The 21,716-nt window shown below is 35.1% G+C and overlaps 2 protein-coding genes across 2 annotated transcripts; both read right to left on the bottom strand.

The window, feature by feature from the left end:
* Positions 1-3,346: 3,346 nt before the first annotated feature.
* Positions 3,347-7,072, bottom strand: LOC111365622. The gene is made up of 5 exons (XM_022986161.1): positions 6,983-7,072; positions 6,819-6,873; positions 4,514-5,955; positions 4,248-4,417; positions 3,347-3,770 (listed from the first exon to the last, which is right to left on the bottom strand). The coding sequence occupies exons 3-5, from the start codon at positions 5,951-5,953 to the stop codon at positions 3,347-3,349; spliced, it is 2,034 nt and encodes a 677-aa protein (XP_022841929.1). The 5' UTR covers positions 5,954-5,955; positions 6,819-6,873; positions 6,983-7,072.
* Positions 7,073-10,342: 3,270 nt separating this feature from the next.
* On the bottom strand, positions 10,343-11,191 carry LOC111365815. Its single transcript, XM_022986327.1, has 2 exons — positions 10,786-11,191; positions 10,343-10,664 (listed from the first exon to the last, which is right to left on the bottom strand). Exons 1-2 carry the CDS (start codon positions 11,070-11,072, stop codon positions 10,646-10,648), a joined length of 306 nt encoding a protein of 101 aa, XP_022842095.1. The 5' UTR covers positions 11,073-11,191; the 3' UTR covers positions 10,343-10,645.
* Positions 11,192-21,716: the final 10,525 nt, after the last annotated feature.

The following is a 21,716-nucleotide window of genomic DNA, read 5'->3' as shown; positions in this document are numbered from 1 at the left end:
CAAAAGCGGGTAGATGCTGTCATATCTGATGTGGTCACAGCATCTGCAAATGTTGAGGAAGAGGTATTCCCATTTTGTTCTTTCTGCTGCATGCCGGTCACTGAATGTGTAGGTCACGAACGATACACGTTTCAAAATACACAGATCACACGCATAAAGTAACATTTTATCTTTTTCAATACACAGGAATCTCCAACTTCTGAACCGCCTTCTGAATTACCAATGAAGCGGGTGTCAAGGCCAGCGAGGATTTTGTGTTCTCCATTTGTTGCGGGTGCAGGAAAGTTATCCGGCATGACGACAACATTATTGTATTTGGAAGTTACAAAGACAATGTTGAAGAAACTGATAAGTCGACATTCTTGGGTTGGTTCCAGAGAGGGTACAAGCCCAAAAAAAGGCACGAGTATTTTCTTCCCTTTCTTCAATCTATTGCTCATATGGTCACAGTAAATTGTTCTTACATTTTTTGTTTCAGGAAAAAGTTTAATGAGCATGATGACGTAATCAAACCAGCTTTTGTTATTGGCTCATATCCAGTCGGTAACAAAACATGGTTCCACCAACTCGTAGACCCTGAGACGTCTTTGAATAGCGGGGTATGGTAACATTCATGTATTTGTTCACCGTACAATTACTTGTTAACAAATGAGACCACGTTACGACTCTGCTACCACATCATGCACGAACTACTATGCGGTTCACTGACACAGTGGTCTCATAAGTATATGTTTTGTTCAACAAGTCACATACCAACCTGGTCACAAGTCACAGAATCACAACTTTATGAAATTTTCTGATGTTGCTCTTATTTCTTATCTTCTTGATCACACAGCACATGGATGCATGCTTCTACTACATTCGGCAGCTAGCAAAATTTGGGAAAGTACAGTACGGAGCTACAACAACAAACTCCTATTTCCAGAACATGATAAAAGACATATACCCCGCTTTCAAAAAAGATCCTAATGTTCTGTTGTCAGGAAGCCGGTTGTTCCAGGTGGTCACAGGTGATAGCATAACTATAAGCACACCTTGGGCTGATGTAGACTATGTGTTCATGCCTCTCCTGCCCACGAATAAAGCTCACTGGTTGCTAGGTCTGCTAGAATTCAGAAGCCACAGATTGATCGTGTTCAATTCAGCTGGTAAAACTTACCATGACTGGAAGGTGCTAAAAGGTGTTGAGCCTTATGTGAAGATATTGCTTGCTCTAATGAATGCATTGGAAATTTCGAAAAAAGACCCTAACTATAATGGATCTGGGTGCATAGAATTGAAGGTGACCGTTGACACTGCCATACCCCAACAGATGAATGGGTGAGTATGTGACCAATACTACATACATAACATATTTTAATATTATTTCATAACATACTGTTTTGTGTTATTGCACAGTCATGATTGCAGAGTGTTCGTCATATTATATGCGTTATATATCCTTCGAGATGGCAGATGTTCTATACCACAGAAATTTGATGTCGCCAAATGTAGACTTGATATTGCATCGCTACTCTACAAACACCGGGAGACCTATGTCAAGAATTCGAGGCAGGCCACAAAAGGAGAGGGCATTGTCATTGAATGAGGATTGTCACAAAAGTTTTTGTAAATGGATTTTATGCTCGAATATGTAGTCTTTTATAAATCAATGGGGGTGATTGATTTGAATATTGTCCTATTAATGTAAACTCATTTTTTGCATTCCATGAGTGCCACTACTTTTAGTATGTAATGAACCGTTGTTTGGACACATAGTAGTGTGACTAGTCATCGATTTCGTTTGCATGTTCACATATCTTATGAATATCATGTCACATATTCACATTGCGACACAAAACATATTAATAACAGGTCACAGATTGCATTGTTCAATAAAGGCACAGGTCACAGTTTATGTTTTTCTACTGACGGGTTGGTCACATATTTGATTTTCCGCACGGGACTAATGAATATTAGGTCACAGATTACTGTGTTCACTACATATTTTGTTATGTGACCTGTTTACAAATAGTTCAAGATTTTATAAATTTTATTTTGTAATGCTACATGTTAACATCAGTCACATGTCTTATGATTCTGAGGTCACATTTCATGTTATGTAGCACGGAAAACATATTAATAACAGGTCACAGATTACATTGTTCAATAAATGCACAGGTCACAGTTTATGTTTTTTTACTGACGGGTTGGTCACATATTTAATTTCCCGCACAGGACGTATGAATATCAGGTCACAGATTACTGTGCTCACTACATATTTTGTTCTGCGACCTGTTTACAAATAGTTCAAGATTTTATTCTGAGCAAATTTTATTCTGAGGTCACATTCATGTTTTGTAGCACTGAAAACATGAATTTCAGGTCACAGATGACAATGTTCAGTAAAAATACAAGTCACCATTTTGTGACCTGGCACCAACAATTGAAGATTTTGTAGTGATCTTGTGGTTACATGTTATTTCCTAATTTATTTTTCTTTTGCTACACGATAATGCGATTGGTCACAGTTGTAGTTCATAATAGCAATATCACGACATATGATTATGAGGTCACATGTTTATGATGTCACATGTTTACATATGATTATGAGGTCACATATGTGATTAAGTTCGTAATAGCAGTCACACGTTGTATGATTATGAGGTCACATATTTACAGTGAACACAGTAATACGACTAGTCATCGATTTAGTTTGCAGGTTCACATATCCTATGAATATCAGGTCACATATTTACATTGCGACACAAAACATATTAATAAAAGGTCACAGAATACCTTGAATAATACAGCCACAGGTCACAGTTTAAGTTTTTCTATTGAAAGTGTGGTTATATCAGGTCACAGTTTATAGTGTTCAGTTATTTCCTGCTCTTACGAATGCACTGAAAATCTCGAAAAAGGGCCCTGATATGAATATCATGTCACAGATTTATGTGTACACTGTAAATGATGTAGGATCCATATGGAGGTCTTCAAGCTCTTCTTCTGCGCAAATTTTGATGTTTATGGGGTCTTATGATTATGGGGTCACATATTATGTTCTGAAGCAGTTGTAGTTCGTAATGCCACATCTGACTAGCAGACACACATGTCGTACGATTATGAGGTATTATCAGCACTAGATATACGAATGTCAAGTCACAGATTACAGTGTCCACTAGATAAGATAGGCCACATATCATGTGAAAGACATTTGGTCACAAGTGATGTCAACGCTGTTATTCCAGTAATGTTTCAAATTCAAGAATATGACATATGGTCACAATTGAATAATGTTTCTTATTCAAGAATGAAAACTTTGGTGTTTTAATCAGGTATCGGTCCCTACTATGAGCTGTCTTTTTCAAACGTTGTTACTCTGTCGGACGCTCTTGTTCAATGGAAGAAAATTTGAGCATCTCCTGCGGTTGTGTCCATGTTCACCACACCGTCCACACCTTACTTTCGGTTTGCCTTCCCTAGATGATCTCTTCCTTTTCTCTGTAGGTCTTCCACAACTTCGTTTTTGGTCAGGAGGTAACACAATTTGGTTTTGTACTTCGTTAGGAACTGTCCATTCGTCTGGGTTTCCAATAGGATATACTGAATGTTCATAAGCTTTTAAAAATGCATCATTTGTGTAATAGTATGAACAGTAAGCATATGGATCCCTTTTTGTATGCGCAATTACAGCCAATGCATGTGGACAGGGCATCAGATCGACTTGCATCATCCGACACGTGCATGTACGTTCCTCAATATCAACAACAAAGGTGGACCTGTCATTGCTGATGACGGAAAAAATTGTCTAGTTGGAAGCAGATACCTGCAAGAATGTAGTGTTGTGGTACCAATTGTATTTTGTCAGTTTCAAAAAGATCAATTCTGGTCACAGACATGCAAATTTCAGTGTACATTGCTCAAATCGGGTCACATGCAATCATACTTTATTTTGGATATCATGGATTCGAGTCACAGATGCAAACATCAAATCACTCAGCGTTGCAAATGCAAATTGCAAGAGAGATGAATTTAATACTGGGTCACATGCATTTATAGTTAGAACACACAACTGTTCATTCCAGGTCGGATGCAATTATGGTCAGGTCACATGTATCTTCATTTAGTACACATACACAAACATCAGGGTAAAGATAAGATACCTACCCTTAAGTTCCTTAATTCTGAACTCATTTTTCTTAAACTGTTCTCAAACTTGCTTGTCAACATCGTGAAAGTTCCATGCGCCTCGTCTCTATGTTTACAGAACCAAGTTTGCACTGTTTGTCGTAAAGACTCTAGCAACGACACAATGGGGGTAATTCTTAGCTGCCTTTGTGACTGCATTAACTAATTCTACAATGTTTGATGTCATTGTGGAAAATCTGTTCACTGGTATATGAATTCTCGACCACTTTTCAGGGCCGACTTCAGCCTGCAAACATGTATCATACATATGAGTTCCATATACAATGACATATGTGACCAATTTAGTGTGCGTGATATCTATTTTTGGAAAGCAATACATTACCAGGTATCCAGTAATATTCTCATTCATTGTGTGTAGTCGATGCATGTTGTATTCAAATTCCTCCAATGTGTAAGTGCGGACAGCCGAGTTGAAAGCTTGTGTAATATTTTCTCCTGATTTTCCATAATAATGTTTCAGGTTCTGTAGCAAATGATACGAGCAAATACAATGACAGGCTCCTGAATACACATGTTCTATTGCTTTCTTTATACTGCCATGACGGTCTGATACAAAACATAGTCCTTCTCTATATCCATAAGCCTCTTTCAGTTTTTCTAAAAACCATCTCCAAGAGTTATCGTTCTCATTATCCCCAACGCCAAAAGTAAGAACAAATATGCTATTGTTTGCGTCCTGTGTACATGCTGTGAAGAGTGTGCCCCCGTAATGACCAGTTAAGTATGTACCGTCGACTACAATTACAGGCCTACAATGTGGCCACCCACGTATTGAAGCACCGAGTGCCATAAAACAATACTTGAACCTGTTGTGACTATCAATTTCTAGATATGTGACCGTACCTGGATTCTTTTGTTGGAGCATGTAAAAGAAACTTGGTATCCTACTGAATGATTCGGTTGGATCACCCCTAATCATCTTTAAGGTTTGTTCACGGCATCTCCAAGCTTTCGTATAGTTCAAATAAACTCCAAAAGTATGTAACATTTCATTGCATATTTCCTTTGGTGTGTATATGGTGCTGGACGAAGTGTACTTATACTTGATTCTAGATGAAACAACTGCAGTTGTGACTTGTCTATGTGACCCCAACACTACATTTGATGCACATGTGTGACTACCAATCTTTCGAATCTTAAATAGATTCGTTTTGTCCCATTTCGATGATCTGCATATCCAACTACATCCTTCCTGTGAACACCTCACAACATATTCTTTCTTGTCTGACCGCTCAACCATGAACTCAAACATATTCCTTATGGCAAACAAGGATAGGCTCAATTTTAAAATCTCCTTATCACGGAAAACCCTTCCTTCTTCGACCTCCCCAGCTTCTGCTACTGAAACAACTGTGACCTCGTTGTCGTAAATGTGACCTACATGTTCACTCGATGCTTTGCATATTTCAGCTGCCATATCCTGCAATGTATGAAGCTCGCTGCTATGGTAAGCAGTATATGGAGCCGTGTTAGATGGCTTCTCTATTGCTGCATCGGTAACATCGATGACTAATGGGTATTTAGCAGGTTCGCGATCGCATTCTTTCAACAGAATGTACGAGAAGACGTTACCGTCATTTTTTATCCTGACTGGAGGCAAATTGTCATTCAGGACATACTTCAGTGACATTGCCACCTTTGTAGGATCCAAGCTGAACTCTGACATGATTGTGTCAACAAGGTTTACGTATCCGCAACCACGGTCTACCAATGCCAACGCTGACTGAGATCCATATAGCAAACATACGTGCACGTACACCATTCCTACAAAAATTGAATTTCATGTAGCTGATTTATTGTAATACAATGCATACAGTTCAAACATGAATGACTGTAATGACATGGAGGTCACATTTGTGAACAAGTAATATATGAGACTAAAGATGCAATAAAATGGAGGTCACATATGTTGGATGGCAACCACTGTTTCATGTGGTTACATTCCTACCAGATATATGAGAAGGTACGCTAAATATTTGACCCGATATTCATAGGATATGTGAACTTCTGTTCATATGTGGCATTGCTAACTAAATCGACGAGCAGTAGCATTACTATGTATCCAAACGAAAATACATTATCTTATTGTAGGTGAAACGGAGGTCACATACATGGATGGCAACCACTGTTTCACGTAGTTACATTTCGGTCACATTTATGAGAAGGTCACTTATGACAGGAATCAATGTCAGGATGCGTGGTGCAATAGATACATGCTTCCATTACATTTGTCACATTTGTTGTCAGTGTGCATAATGGAATAAATTGCATGCCACATTTTTTTCACATAGTTTACATTTCATGCTCGAAAACGAAGCCTCTACATTTACCTATTACAGTACAAATCACATAACACTGGTAACATATGCTGCCTACATCCTCTGATTGGTGTGGTTACAATCTGTTCAGATTATTGAACCGGTCACAAATCATCGGAATAAATCCCAAAGATGGTTTAAGGTAGTTCAGATTCGTTCACAACACTGATATGGAACAATGTTTTTGCATCAAACAAAATATGCGCCCAGAATAGATCCGATGGACGATTATGTGACAGCACGCAGATCCTATTCGATGGATCGTGACTACAAACATAGTAGCTATCTACAATATTGTCGAAGAATTACCTAGATTGTCTTCTTCTCTGCGATTGTGTTAATTTCACGAAATTGAGTCCCAAATCTGTGTCACAAACAATTAATTTCCATCAATCCAAATACAAAATTGAAAATATTCTGTGACACGGAGAAAATAATAATTTCGAACTAAGTTCAAATTCATCGTCCGTTACCTTCTCTTTTCTCCTTCTCCGGCGGCCAAAATAGGGTTGTGACGTGAAATTCTGAAATTTGGGCTCTTTTGGTTGAGATCTCAATTGTTGTAGTGGAAGGAATCCTGTTATAAATGGTAACTGAGCTTGATTTCCAAACTGCTGTAACAAAAATATATATATATATAAAAGAAATTTGTAAAGTTTCTAAAGTCCGCGTGTTAACTGGTATAATTAAAGGGAAAATTATATAATTATAATACTTTAAGTACATAATTTCACATTTAACAAACTTACATAAAAATTTCAAAATAAGGTACTACATATATTTATAAGATATTATTGCGTATGAAATTTAGAAAACCCAAATCTACAATAATCTCTCATTTACCATACCCAATCCAATCAACTATAATTCGATGTTGGTGAGAGGCTGGATGAGGATTTCGGTGTGGTGGATCTTTGGGCAATGACAACGACGATAGTGTCGAAGGCGAGAACTCAGTGGAGGAATGGAAGACCCGATCTTAATCGCCCTAACATTGTCATTTTTCGAAATTTAGGGTTTTGATTTCTTTTGTTTTTTCTGTATACTGTTTTCTTCTTTCTTTAACTGTTGAGTGAGAAAGACGAATTTGACTATTGGCCTCATCGAAGGTGGCAAAAGTAGTGGATGATTTTCATTAAGTGTGACGGTCGCGCCTTCTCCAGATAAGAAGTAAACAGTGCGGATTTCGAGTACGCCGCAGTTGCAAACGACCACTTTTTTAGTTGATTTTGGGACATCCATGGGCGGAGATGCAAATGAGGAGCAGCAAATTAAAACTAAGTTAGGAGTTAATTTATGAAATTGCTATGAAAATTGAAAAGAAATTGAAGAATGTAACTAGGGACGGCAAAAAAAACTCGTTCAATCTGATACCCGTGGGGCCCCGACCCTGAATGGGGAGTGTATTACCCGCCTAACCGTGTATATGGGATGGGTATGGGGCAAGGGTCATTGTCCCGAAACAAGTATGAAATTGGTACGGGAAACATAGTCCCCACCTCGTTTAATATTAATTTCAAATTTAAATTTTTATCAAACAAAAATAATAGATTTATCATTCTTTTTAAAGAAAACATAAGTTGTTTCTAACAAATTGGTAAAAAAGTTAATACTATTTACAAATTAAGGGCATAAAAACTAAAGCAAAAAATTAAAAAAAATAAAAGAAAAAATATATGAGGCGATAAATGGGGCTGGAGACTTGCCCTGCCCCATCCCGTTTTAATAGGATATAGGTATGGGGTAAGATAATAAAAATACCGACAGGACGGGGATAGGAATGACAACTTAAGCTTGAAGAAGTTGGCATCTAATTTTCTTCCCTTCTTCTTACCTTTTTTTTTTTTTTTTTTTTTTTTTTTTTTCCTTCCTTCCCGTTTCTGCTATGTGTTCTCTGCTTCCCATTTTCAGCCCCTGTTTCTATCAAATGAAGAAAATGGGTCCAAGTGAATGCTAGGTAGTGGAGCACTAACTCAAATTTTGCAAAAGAAGCCCGTAATCTTCTATTCTATAAAACATTTGGTTGACAACTTCCAATAATAGATAAGTAAATACTCAAATTTCTATTCTATAATAAGAGACTAGCAAGTGATATTCTAAACTGAAAATAAAGGGAAATGGTATGATTTACGACTAATAGAAATAGTATGGTTTGTGCTAAGAAAAGTTAGTGTCCATGATCGGTTTATTATATTATTTGTAATTAGTAAATGTGACCATGTATGTCTTAACACTTATAATTAATAATTTTAATAATTTTGTGACTGTGTCTGTCTTAATTGTCACTATATATGATCAGATATGCCATAATATTGGATGCCTGGAACTACGTATGTGTAAGCTGTTATGATTTGTGACCAGATCTATGTAAACTATTTTTATTTGTAACTAAGTTTGTCTTTAGTGTGACTGTGTGTGGCCATGTTTATCTTAATTTTAATTATATGTGACTAGGTATTTCTTGATTATGACTGTCTTTGGTGTGACTGTCAGTGAGGAGATTTATCTTAATTTTGATTGTATGTGATCAGGTATTTTTTAAATATGACCAAGTTTTTCTTAAATATGATGAGTTGACCTGTTTAAATTTTTATTATATGTGATCAGCATCACCATGACCATGACTGTATGTGACTATATATACGTTTACAGTTTTTTGTGACCTAATATGTGAACGACCCCTTTTGTGTGACCAATGTTTGTTAATTATGTCTATATGTGACCTTTTATATGTTTATTGCAACTCTTGTGATCAAGTTTGTGTTATTTGTGACAGTCTATCATTATATTTATTTTCACTGTGAATGTTTGTACCCTTGTTAACTAACTATGGCATATTGTTCTTTGACTGCAACTTACATTAATCAAAAACTTATTTTATTACAAGCTATTTCTCAATCACAAATTACAAATTTATAGGTCACAACTTATTTATCGATTACAAAGACACAAGTTGTAAGTCACAATTACAAATTTAATTATGAATCACACATTTTTAGGTTACATATTATTTATTGTTCAAAATTTATATGTTTTAATGATCACAATTACTCAATAATTAGTCACAACAGCTCTTTATCCAACGCATTCCGCCTCACCACCACCACCACCACCACCACCACCACCCACGGTACAAGCACAGCCTATTGCCTCAGATGGCATTGAGTCCGCCTATCATAAGTATGAGTTGGAAAAGCGAGATAGAGAGAAATAGGCAATAGATTTGACCCATTCCAGCCTATCATCACGTGCATCACATGCCACAACAAAGGTGAATAGTACAAATGAAGAAAGGGTTAAAAAACATTAATATTGTATTGTTTAATTCAATTTAATGTTGTTCGATTTACTCATTTTTAAGAGTGAATGGCATTAGAAATGTAATGTTAGGAAGGATTGGAACACGAGAGCCAAGAAGATCGACAATTGACCAAATATTATTTGCTTGATTTACCAAAATGAAAGTACTAATTAGAGAATAGACTATAAATTTTCTACTCGAGATCTTCTGGACAGATTGTAAACTTTTTGCATCCAGAAATAAAATTAAGTTTGGCATTATTGTGTAACAAAAAGATCCGTTTTAAGGTCATCAGCCCTTGGTTTGTCACATGAAGTCGAGCCCCTTATCACTTCAAATGATTTGTAGTCGAGATGGAATTGTAAGACAACCATCCAACTATAACCACAGAACAACCATATTTCGACTCTAGTTGGAAATATTGTCAATTTCACAGGTAACGATAATGGCCTTAGCTACATCGTCCACCCAACAGTATCAGTAATTTCGGTTGAAATGTTTTCCTTTTATGTCTAAAAAATTGAAGTGAGTGCTATAACAATTTTATGAACAAATGGAAAGCTATCCTCATTAGTAAATGTTTGTGCAAGAAGAAGGTTGAGATCTTGCAACATTGTCCAACATACAGGGCTTCACTGAAACTCGAGAGAGGATCTTGCAACATAACACAGCCTTATTTTTTACAATCTTCATAATACTGAACTAGAAACTCTTTCACACTATAGATACTTTTCGTGCAAAAACGAACAATTTGAACTCATGGTTTTGAAAAGAGAGATCACAATCATATTTTTCAAGAATTGCATGAATGACCATTCCAACTCTTCCATGAATCTCAAGCCTTTTTCATGTTTCTGCAATTAACATGAGTAATTTCACGAAATCTTTGACAACGAATGCAATTATTAGGAGATCAAAAAAATGGAAAATCTAAAAGTTGCATCAGATATATAGAATCTGAATTTTGTACAATACCTGTCAACATTATTTCCATTCTCTTGGCTACTTTTTCCTCTTTGAAATTCAGATGGTTCAGCGATATAATCTGAAACCAGATTCTCATCATTCCAATAACCCAAGTCCCGAATTATTGGATCCACAAACAGATCGTTGGTATCAATAATGTCATCGAATCCAATACATGGTTTGCAATCAGGATATTTAGGGAGACTGAAAGTTGGGTTTTCTACTAAGAACGATGATTGATTAATGCCCATCTTCACTGCAATCGGTTTGGGAGTGCCAATCGACGAGGACGTCATCAAATTTCTTTCTACTCTGATTCAATTTCACTTTCTACTTCGCAAATAAAGAGAGATGGTTCTGCTTTGGTTTCATCTCCTTTCTGCTTTGCAAATAGAGAGAGGATTTCAGTTCTTAATCACCTGATTTCCGTAAAAAAAATTCTTAATCATCTGATTTTTTATAATTAAATCTTAAACCCCTAGTTTTAGGTAATTTCCCATAATTAGAAGTACATAAGATATTGAATTTGAAGTTCAATTTAATTTTATTATTTAGCATGACCTATCAAACCATCCCGATCAATAATGATGCAAAAAATCGTTTAGAATTTGAATGGATATTCATTGAAGAACCAAAAGATTCTTCAATTCGATAAAAGCACATATAATACTTGTTCTCTAAGTTATAAATTGGTGATGACAACCACTAGCTAGAATTAGGACTAAATTCCTATAATCTTGAAAAGTAATTAGTGATATATGGATCCTATTTCCCTCGATGTTATTAAGACAGTTTATCTTGTCCATGTTATTAAGACAGTCTACATCCCAAGTTCGATATATGTTAGCAGGGATAATGATAAATGGTTTAACACAATAAATTGTTAAGTGCCTTCAACTAATTGCTAAATCATTACTATTGTGAATAAAATGCTTCCATTTTTGCTATGATGTTTTTCAAGCAGCAAGACACATACATATCATGCCCACATTAAAGTTTTTCTTGTTATATTTGGCTTATTATTAGAAGCATACTATTGTCCTCTATTAATTTTTTCTTAGTGCAATATATATACAATTGTTCAATCATAGTGTACTAAGAGTATTTTAAAGAGACTCTCTATTTTTAAAGATTATATTATATCATTTGGAAAGCATATGTAAATTTAGAGAATTAACATTTTGAAATACTTCAACAAACTTGTTATATCTAACACTTAATTATACTACTTTCAAAATTTTATTATTATTTTTCTCTATATTTATTTTGACTAGCTTTTCTCTAAGTTATTTTATTATTTTCCTGTATTGAAAACTGAAACATTTTAAATGCATCTAATTATAGATAGTGAGTTTGGCCTCAAACTAAACCAAACCCACTCTTTAAATTAAAATGTTCATTTAAAGAATTTCTTGGAGCATAATATTAAGGATTGACTCTTTAAAATAGAGAGCATCTTATGTTTAAAAAGTCTATTGGAGAATTAAAGAATATGAGAATACCTGTCTAGTTTGGATCATTTTAAAATTATCTTTAGGCTTAAGAAATTTTTTATGCAATTTGTTAATTGTCAATTTGACTGATAATTTTTTCATCGCTATGGTGAGGAATTAAAAAGTTGAAAATAATATACATAATGCATTATTATATTATCTAGATATCTACAAAGACAATTTGAACTAGAAGTTCGAAAGATAATTTTTTTAGATGTATTTACGGATCAAAGAAATTAACAATCTCACAAACCAGCTTTAAATGTTCCATTTCAAACTGACGTCCTCGAAGGATAATTCATTAACACTATTTTTGATAAATCTATGACATATCTGCTTTGTGATGATATTCAATTTTGAGATAAAAATCTCAAAAATAAAAATAAAAATGAGCAAATAGAAAAGATTGTCACATTTATGAGGCGTATATTCTTGGAGAACATATAAGCATAAACAAATAGAAAATACAAAAAAAGGTTCAAATACTTGAAATATTTGAAATTGAGATATTTTAATAAGTTTTGTCGTTATGTAATTAAATAAAATTCTAAAAATTAAAAGTGCTGAAAAATAAAATTTTAAAATTCTTAAAAAATTAAATTCTTGAAATGTACTTTTGTTTCTCTTGTCATAATGATAGATAAAAAAACATAAACTTTCTTGATGGGAAAATATACAGTTTTTGCAAGAAATAAAATCGAAAAGAAAAATGTTGTTGAAAATACTTTTGAACATGATGTACGACATCATATTATGAATAGTGAGGATGTCGAAATAAATTTGTTGAATCATATCTATTGAAGAAATAATTAACCAAATAAAAGGATGCAATCTTGTCAAAAACTAAATTGCTAGAGAAGCTTGAAGTTTATGAACTTTAGTTCAAACATCTAAAAGTGTATACTTATACGAAATATAAATGGCAAAAATGGAGTTGTAAAATGTAATGCCCAACACTAGGTATAAAATTCTGCAAAGACTTGTATAATTACAAATTAACCTGTGGTGGATACATTCACCAGTCTATATCTTGTTATCTTAATAATAAATGAAATTTGATTTGTGTAATAAATATGACTCATCTGACATGACTATTGATAATACTATTGAAGGATTTCACATGCTTGAAGTATATAGTTCAAGTGATATTATCATGATGGGAGTAAATACACTTTGTACTCTCTTTTTTTTATCAATGTTTAGTTCATTGGATTTTTCTGGTAAGTTTTTTTATAGAGTCAACTATTGTAGTGTTCTCAAAAGAATAATGTACTATTTTTCTCACATATTTTTTTCTAATAAGGTTTTAACAAGTATATTCTTTGTTTAATGAACGTCCTGTTACGTCCATAAATTATAAGACATTTATTCCAAAAAATAACTTTTACATATTATAAATTGTGTACAAGATTTATGAAGAGAATAAAAACAGGATCCATTTTTTACTAAACCATAATTTTCCTATAGTTGTTGATCCCAAAAAATGTGTCAACAGAATCCCGACCTCGTTCTCTCAACACAGACATCACCTGCATACAAAACAATCTGTTAGAAGGCAAAGGCCGCTATTTGAGAAAAAGATCCATTGATTGTTTGCACTCCGATAATCAAGTTAACGATTGGACAAAATACTATGAGAGTGCGATAGACAAGAGAGGGAGTTTGGTTAGGATTCGGAAACATACTTTAACGAAGTGAATTCACACATATACATAGGAAAATGTAAATGGGCCAAGCCCAAGATGCAAATGTTCAATTAAAATAGGCCCAATTAATGAACAGTCGATGCCATATTAGTCAATGAGGGACTCCCTCATCACGCGCATGTCACGTAATTTATAGATATAACAATAGTCCTCAAAGTTTGAGTCGTACATTTATGTGCGGGTCAAAATTCGAAATATAAGTAGTCAACTAGATGAGATCTTACAGATTGCCTCAAAAATATAAGTAGCTTCTATATGCAAGAACATACGAACTGCTCCGAAAATATACATCAATCCCAAATAAGTGAGGACTTACAAATTACCTTGAGAATATGAACCACTCCAATAACTCTGGATTTACAAACTGCCTCAGAAAATATGTGTGCAAGTTAGAATAAGAAAGAACTAACAAATTGCCTCGAAAGATAGATATTAAATATAATTTTTTGAAATTTCAGCAACGTCCCCTCTATAATATGGACTGGAACAACCTGTAATACAATATAATATATCCACTGCACATGTACAAAACAAATTGGGTCCACTTACCACTCAAATTACTCATAACGATAAAGTAAATAATGACATATCACATTTCTTCAACATAAAGTGTAGATGGTCTGTCATGCGTCATAGTAAATTATATACTTGCATAGCTCAGTATAACAGTAGTGCTATAGTAAAGCAAGTAACATGTCGACGATGCTAAATTTTGAAAATAATATTATGATACACTAGCAATGATGTGACATGCATACTTGGCAACAATAATATAATGTACATGCTAGCAGTAATAATGTAATGATAAAGAAATACTAGTATCATAATAGTCCCCAAGTCGGAGTCGAATATTTATATGAAGGCCGGACATAAAATATAAGTCCCTGTGATAAAGTTGATGCAAAAGCGAGACTTCGAATATAAGCAGCAGAGAAGATGAGGCGATGCTCTAGACATAAAAAGATATGGTAAGCTAACATCCTTACATTGGGTGGCACATCCATGTCAAAGACTTCCTCCATGGTGTTTGATCCCGCCATGGAAAGGATTAACCTCTAAGGTAGTAAGGTGCGGCTCCGTGTGAGAGGAATCACACTTGTCCTGGTCGAGTCCTTTTTTTACCTCCTTGTAAGGGGATGTCTCTTCCGTGCAAAGCTTTTTCATGGTGTTTGATCCAACTATAGAAGGTTTCGTCTTTGTAGGTGTTAAGGTGGGCCCACCCATCTCCTTACGAAGCGGTTAATGACATCTTTGCATGGTGGATGATTCATCCATGTCGAGGACCTTCTGCATGGTGCATGGTTCATCCATGCTACGGATACTCTCTGAAAATAAAGTAGATGTGACATAGTTAAAGTAGAAGGAAAACTCTGAAAGATAGGTAGCATTAATATAGAGGCATGATGAGCTTTCTGAAGAGAAAATGTGGCTATAATGCAATAACTCATACAATAAGGCATCTCGGGAAGTGACAAATAAATATCAAGCTAGTGGCTTATCTCAAACTATTGTAGACTTATAAGTAGGCCTCGGATAGATAAGGTCTTATAGTTGGACTCAATGATGGTGAAGGGCGATGGATAATCATCTCGCGAAGCTAGGAATAAGTATCTGGCGCTTTCGAAAATAAACATCCCACGAATAGCTCTCAAACTTTCAGTCTTATAAGTGATCTTGAATAGATGAGATCCTATAGCTAGACTCAACGACAGTAATTGGTGAAGAATAAGCATCTTGCGAAGCCAGTAATAAGCATCTGGTGAAGAGAAGAATAAACATCCCGCGAAAAGCTCTTGAACTGTCGAAATCTTATAAGTAGCCTTGGATAGATGAGGTCCTATAGCTAGGCTCGACAATAGTGAGAGGCGAGGAATAAATATCTTGAGAAGCGAGAAATAAATATCCTGCGATACACTCTCTAATTGTCAGAGTCTTATAATTGGCCTCAGATAGACGAGGTGTTACAGCTAAACTCAACAATAGCGAGAGGCTAGGAATAAACGTCTCGCAGCGCCAGAAATAAGCATTTGGCGAGATGGGGAATAAACATCCCGTGAACAGCTATTGAACTATCGAAATCTTATAAGCTGCCTCGATCAAACGAAGACTTATAGCTAAGCTCGACAATAATGAGAGATGATGAATAAATTATCTTGTAAAGCTAGGAATAAGCATCTGGCAAGGCGGGAAATAAACATTTCACGACTAGCTCTCGAGTTATCAGAGTCTTATAAGCGGCCTTGAATAGATGAGGGCTTATAGCTAAACTTGATGACAGTGAGATGAGAGGAACAAACATCTCACAAAGTCAGAAAATAAGCATCTAGTGAGGCGAGGAATAAACATCCCATGAATAGCTCTCGAACTATCGAAATCTTATAAGTGCCTCGGATAGAAGAGAGCTTGTAGTAAAACTCAAGATAGTGAGACAAGGAATAAACATCTCACAAAGCCATAAATAAACATATCGTGAAGCGAGGCATCTCGGAGAGCAAGGAATAAACATCTCGTATGGCGGGGCCGTGAAAGGCTCCTTTTACAAGAATAAACACATTTGGCTCAGCTAAAATACTTCTTTTTCAAGGATAAATATTTCAAGATTTTGTCTCGTCTTTTATTGAAGGAACAAGAACTCAAAATGTCATATCTTCCTTTATTCAGGGAATAGTGACTTATATTGTATTTGATAATAAGAAATCCACGAGCTATGGCTCGCCTTAAATGATGCGAAGTTTTACAAGATAGTCCCAATGATGAGATCTTAGAGCATGCCTCAAACAATAACTTTAGCAGCAACTTTGAAGCTTTCAAATAGGAGAAAAACTTGAGCTCTGGCTTATTCTATATTCTTCATTGCGCTGAAAGTATGATTTATTGGTACACTGACTAAAATTAGCAACTTTATCTAATAATCATAAAAAACTACGAATTTAGATGCCACCAAAAAGTAGACAAAATAAATAATTACATCTAAGGTAATCCATTTTGGAGCTTCAAGTGCACTTTTGTCAATTGATCTTTATATGTAGAGTATGACAGCTTGAAGATTCGGATGATAATAGATGTGTGCAAGGCTATTACCCGAGGGCGAAAAACGGCCAAAATGTCTTGAAAACTTGATGGGTGAAAAACAAAGTGGAAATTAGAAGTTTCTAGACATTTCAGGATCACAATGCAAAAATTAGGTGAGAAAATTTTTTATTCAAAATTCAGGAATTGATCTAACTAATTATATTAATATAAAACATATTAACCCCAATTTCAAACCCTAAAATTCAAATTCTCTTTATCTTTTCTCATTTCTCTAGTAGTCATCAGAAACTGTCACCACCACTGCTGGTATCATAGCCGTCGACGTCACATTCAACCACCTCACCATCTCTACCACACCACAATCATCACACCCACCAAAAAATTCCCAAACTCGTATCCATAGTCGCCGTCGATTCCATCAACACAAAATCGAACCGATCAAGAGAAATAGAGATGTAGACAGAAAAAGACATCACCGGTATGCATAAAACAGCTGCATGGCACTTGCATCACCACCTCACACGATGCAGCGATGATGAGAAACACAACGGTGACGCTGCGACTGTAGCTGCTCGACGGTTGACCTTGTCGTTGCTCGACCAGCTGCACCTCTCATCATTCGTTGTCGTCAATCTGTCGCCGGTGAAAATTAAGCAGCCACTGGATATGAGAAGTGAAATGAAACAACCTGGTAGATTGGATAAAAAATAACAAAACAAGTATAACAACTATGTAAAATGAGTAGTCACGGTTGGTTTTGCATTGCTGTGGTATGTAGTTCTAATTTGTTGGGTATTGGTGGATATGGTTTTACAAATGGTGTTGGTGGTGTGGTGGTAGTGTTGTTTTTATTTATTTATTTATTTTTATTTTTTTGATTGTTGGAGTGGTGGTGGTCGTCGTTATGTTTTAATGGTGTTGGGGATTTGGGTGGTTCATGTTGGTAATGGAACTAGCGGTTGTGATGGTGTCGACAGTAAAGTAATGGTCGACAGTTGTGTGGTGGTGGTGGTCGTCATGTTTTGATGGTGTTGGGGATTTAGGTGGTTCATGTTGGTAGTGGAACTAGCAGTTGTGATGGTGTCGACAGTAAGGTCGTGGTCAATAGTTGTGTAGTGGTGTGGTACATGTAGTGGTTATTGTTTTTGTTATTGTTGTTGGCAGTGATTTTGGTGGTGTTGTGGCGAGGGTGGAATAGTGTTCGTGACCAACTATTTGGTTGACTTGTGACCAAGTATTGGTGGTGAATCAAGATCGGGGATGGGCGTTTGGTGTATGTGACCAATTATTTGATTCTTTGTGACTGACTATTAATCCGTGAAATTCGTTAACTTGTGACAAAAAAATAATTTGTGACCAACAAATTTGAAAATTTGTGACCGATAAAATAAATTGGGTCAATTTTTGATTTGTGATCTCGAAATAATCTGTGACTTACAAATTTTTGATTTGTGACCTCAAAATAATCTGTGACCAATTAATTTGAAGATATGTAACCAGTAAAATAGTTGTGACCTATAATTATGTATATGTGACTATTAATTGTAAATTTGTGAGCTTATTAAATTTAATTAATAAATATTTTTAATTAATTAGTTAATACCTAAATTTTGCATTTTAAAATTTGACACTTGAAAATTGAATTGTGTCAAAGTTAACACCTGCCTTGTGAATTTTTCCCAAAAACAAATCTAGAAGTGTGAACAAAGTCTAGCGGGCCCAATCAAAGTCCATTTGGATCAAATAGAAGTAGCAGCCCAACCGAAGCTTGTAAAATTTCAAGTTGGAATAAATTGTGACGGCCCAAAATAAGGTCCGATGACGGTTAATTATACCATGGAAAACAAATACAGGGCTAGCCCACTTTACCTATAAATGGAGGCATTGCCATGATTTTACATTGGGCTTGGGTATGTGCAAAAGACCCAAGAAATAAAAATGTTGACCCATCCCAGCAGAGTGGCGGGAGAAGCACATTATCCCAAAAAGGTCTGTGTTTTAATGAAATGAATAGTATTTTTTTGAAAAATGTGTGATTGAAAAAGAATGAAAAATTTTTGATTTGTGTGTAATATTTTTTTATAAAATATTATGTGGTTGAAAATAAGAGAGAGAAAAAGAACGAGAACGAGAGCCAAACGGGGGCAATAATTCTTAACATACCTCTTGCAATGACCATCGGACAAAATCCACGAGCTAGTGGAAAGGGACCTGGCAAGAGGGTAACTTGACATTAGCTTACAACAATTTGAAAGGCTGAAAATATTTTGACGACCTTCGTCGGAAGCTAGAAAACTTTGAAGTTATCTGATCACCAAGGGAGGCTTTTATGTGAGACCGCAGCATGTCGATGGTACAACATGCTACCATGTCATGTGTTATCAATCAGCCCATAAAATAGTAGAATAAGAAAATATCTTGTTGGAGCATTTCATCAAGCATTCGCTGGATGGTAATCAGCGGGTCAATTGAAGAGGGTGATTCATTTCCTAAAAACCTTTTTCCCTCCACTTCTCCCACTGTCACCATGGTTGGGGAATATGACAGTGTTGTTTGGGTGTTGAAATTATTAGTCTCGACCGCCTTCAATGCTAATTCTGAAAAATGAAGATCCCAGCCCATTTCTCTTCTTCTTAGCAATAGGCTTTTAATTTAGGATTTTGTTTCCAATTGGTTTTCATTTCTTGCTGGGTGTCTCTGTTTCATTTGATATTTGATTTGTTCAAACAAAAGGTGAATATGGCCGACAATACGGGGGGGAAAGTGAGTATTTTTTTTAATAAACCCACTGGTGGATTTTTGTCGGAATAATACCCATTTTCTTACCTCTGCTTTCCTTCTTGTTGTATGCCATTTTCGTTTCTCCTCGGTAGCTCATCTCTTAGATTTTTGGTTGAGAAATTGCCCAAATAATCATCTTCGATTATTGTCTTTGCTCTTTTTAAGTAGAACACTATCAGAAGTTCTTCATTTTTCGATGACTTTTTGTATGTAGTAAAACATGGTTAATGTATTGATTTTCCACGGACGTTTCCAATTTGTTGACCCTAAAAAATGTGTCAACAAAATCCCGATCTCGTCCTCCACTTAGACATCATCTACACTCTGAATACTCCTCTCAATCCTTTGAAGGCAAAGGTGATCGAGAAAAATATCCGACGACTGTTTGCACACTCCAATGATCAAATTAACGGCCGGACAAAGTAATATAAAAGTGTTAGAGACGAGAGAGAGAGTTTGGTTAAGATTAGAAAACATACTTTAATGAAGTGAATTCACACATAATGGGCCAAGTGATTAGTAGTCCGTGCCCAAAATGCAAAATGTTCAATTAAAATAGGCCCAATCAATGAATAGTCGATGCCACATTAGCCAATGTGGGACTCCTTCCGTCACGCGCATACCACGTAATGTATGGATATAACAACAGTCAACAAATATTAATAAATATTTTGGGTGAAGATGATATTGCTTAAAAGTTATAACAATATAACACGTACTTTATCAAAATTGTGATATTAAAGATATTGGCGTACAAGACATAAAATGTCTCGATACAAGGAAATCAAGGGGAAGTAGTTATACTCTTTTTCTTTCACTCAAGTTTTGTTCCATTAAATTTTTTGATAAAGTTTTAATGCGACAATATTTTTTTACTCCAATTTTGTTATAATTATTTGTACTATTTTTTCCTTTATTTGGTGTTTTTATCCCACGAAATTTTTATCAAATTAGTTTTTTAAATGGCAGTTATTATGCAAGTAGTTATCAGATGGAGAGTGCGGTAAAATTAGGAGATATTATTGATTTGTATTTAATTTTATTTAATGTTTAGATACTATTATCTGCCTAGAAATAGTTTAGCTTTGATTGACACCCATTTTGCAAAAAAGAAAATCTCGCTCCCATTTTCTAAAAAGTGTACCGAAAATAAGGGATAAGTTACACGAATCGTAGGAGTGACAATGCATACACACATGGGTTGGAAATTTTTTAATTCACGTGGGACTCACTTGTCCCATGTGAGGGCGTGATCATCCCCATGATCATCGATGCGGGTCGAGTGGCTTAACTTCGAAAATAAACTATTTTTCCTTTTTCTGTCAGGACAGATATGATGCTTGAACTTTTCAAACCCCATTTCACCCTTCAAGTTACCTTTGCTATAAATAAAATTGTAACGGATGTCAAGAAGTGTCATGAGGGGGCAGTTTTGTCAATTTATTCAACAATGAGAGGACAAATTTGGACATATATATTTTACAGGATGTATGAGTCAATTAACTCTCACTGACGTGTAAGAATTCTGCAAGAATTTTGCACTAATTCCACTATAACAAAATCTCAAAATCTACGAAAAAATAAATTTTAATGCAGACCAAACGTATGCTCAATTGGTCACTATTAGTCAAACTTGAACTCCATTCTAATCAATTTACATTTGTATTTTTTCTTTTTAATCACACATTTTTAATAAAATAATATTATACGTAAATATAAAATTATTCTTTCTTTTTTAATCATGCTTTATTAAAAAATCACTATTCTAAATATATATGTATATTTTATTAAAATTTAATTTTAATGAAATCCAAACAAGGGCGTATTTTGAACCTTTAAATATGGACCAATCCTTATAATAAAATTATATAATCTCTCTCTCTCTATCTCTCTCTCTCTCTCTCTCTCTCTCTCTCTTTCGATTTTA

The sequence above is a fragment of the Olea europaea genome, chromosome 17 (assembly GCF_002742605.1).
Source record: "Olea europaea var. sylvestris chromosome 17, O_europaea_v1, whole genome shotgun sequence".
In the NCBI taxonomy this organism is placed as follows: domain Eukaryota; kingdom Viridiplantae; phylum Streptophyta; class Magnoliopsida; order Lamiales; family Oleaceae; genus Olea; species Olea europaea.
Note: the sequence above shows the minus strand (reverse complement) of the source record. Positions and strands in the feature narration are given on the sequence as shown.

What these genes read in the sequence shown, in the direction of transcription:
- LOC111365622 (XM_022986161.1), bottom strand. Translation starts at nt 5,953, where the DNA reads ATGGTGTACGTGCACGTATGTTTGCTATATGGATCTCAGTCAGCGTTG. An exon ending in AGAATATTACTGGATACCTG is followed by an intron (nt 4,418 to 4,513) that starts GTAATGTATTGC and finishes ACATGTTTGCAG; the next exon opens with GCTGAAGTCGGCCCTGAAAA. An exon ending in AACAGTGCAAACTTGGTTCT is followed by an intron (nt 3,771 to 4,247) that starts GTAAACATAGAG and finishes TTCCGTCATCAG; the next exon opens with CAATGACAGGTCCACCTTTG.
- LOC111365815 (XM_022986327.1), bottom strand. Translation starts at nt 11,072, where the DNA reads ATGACGTCCTCGTCGATTGGCACTCCCAAACCGATTGCAGTGAAGATG.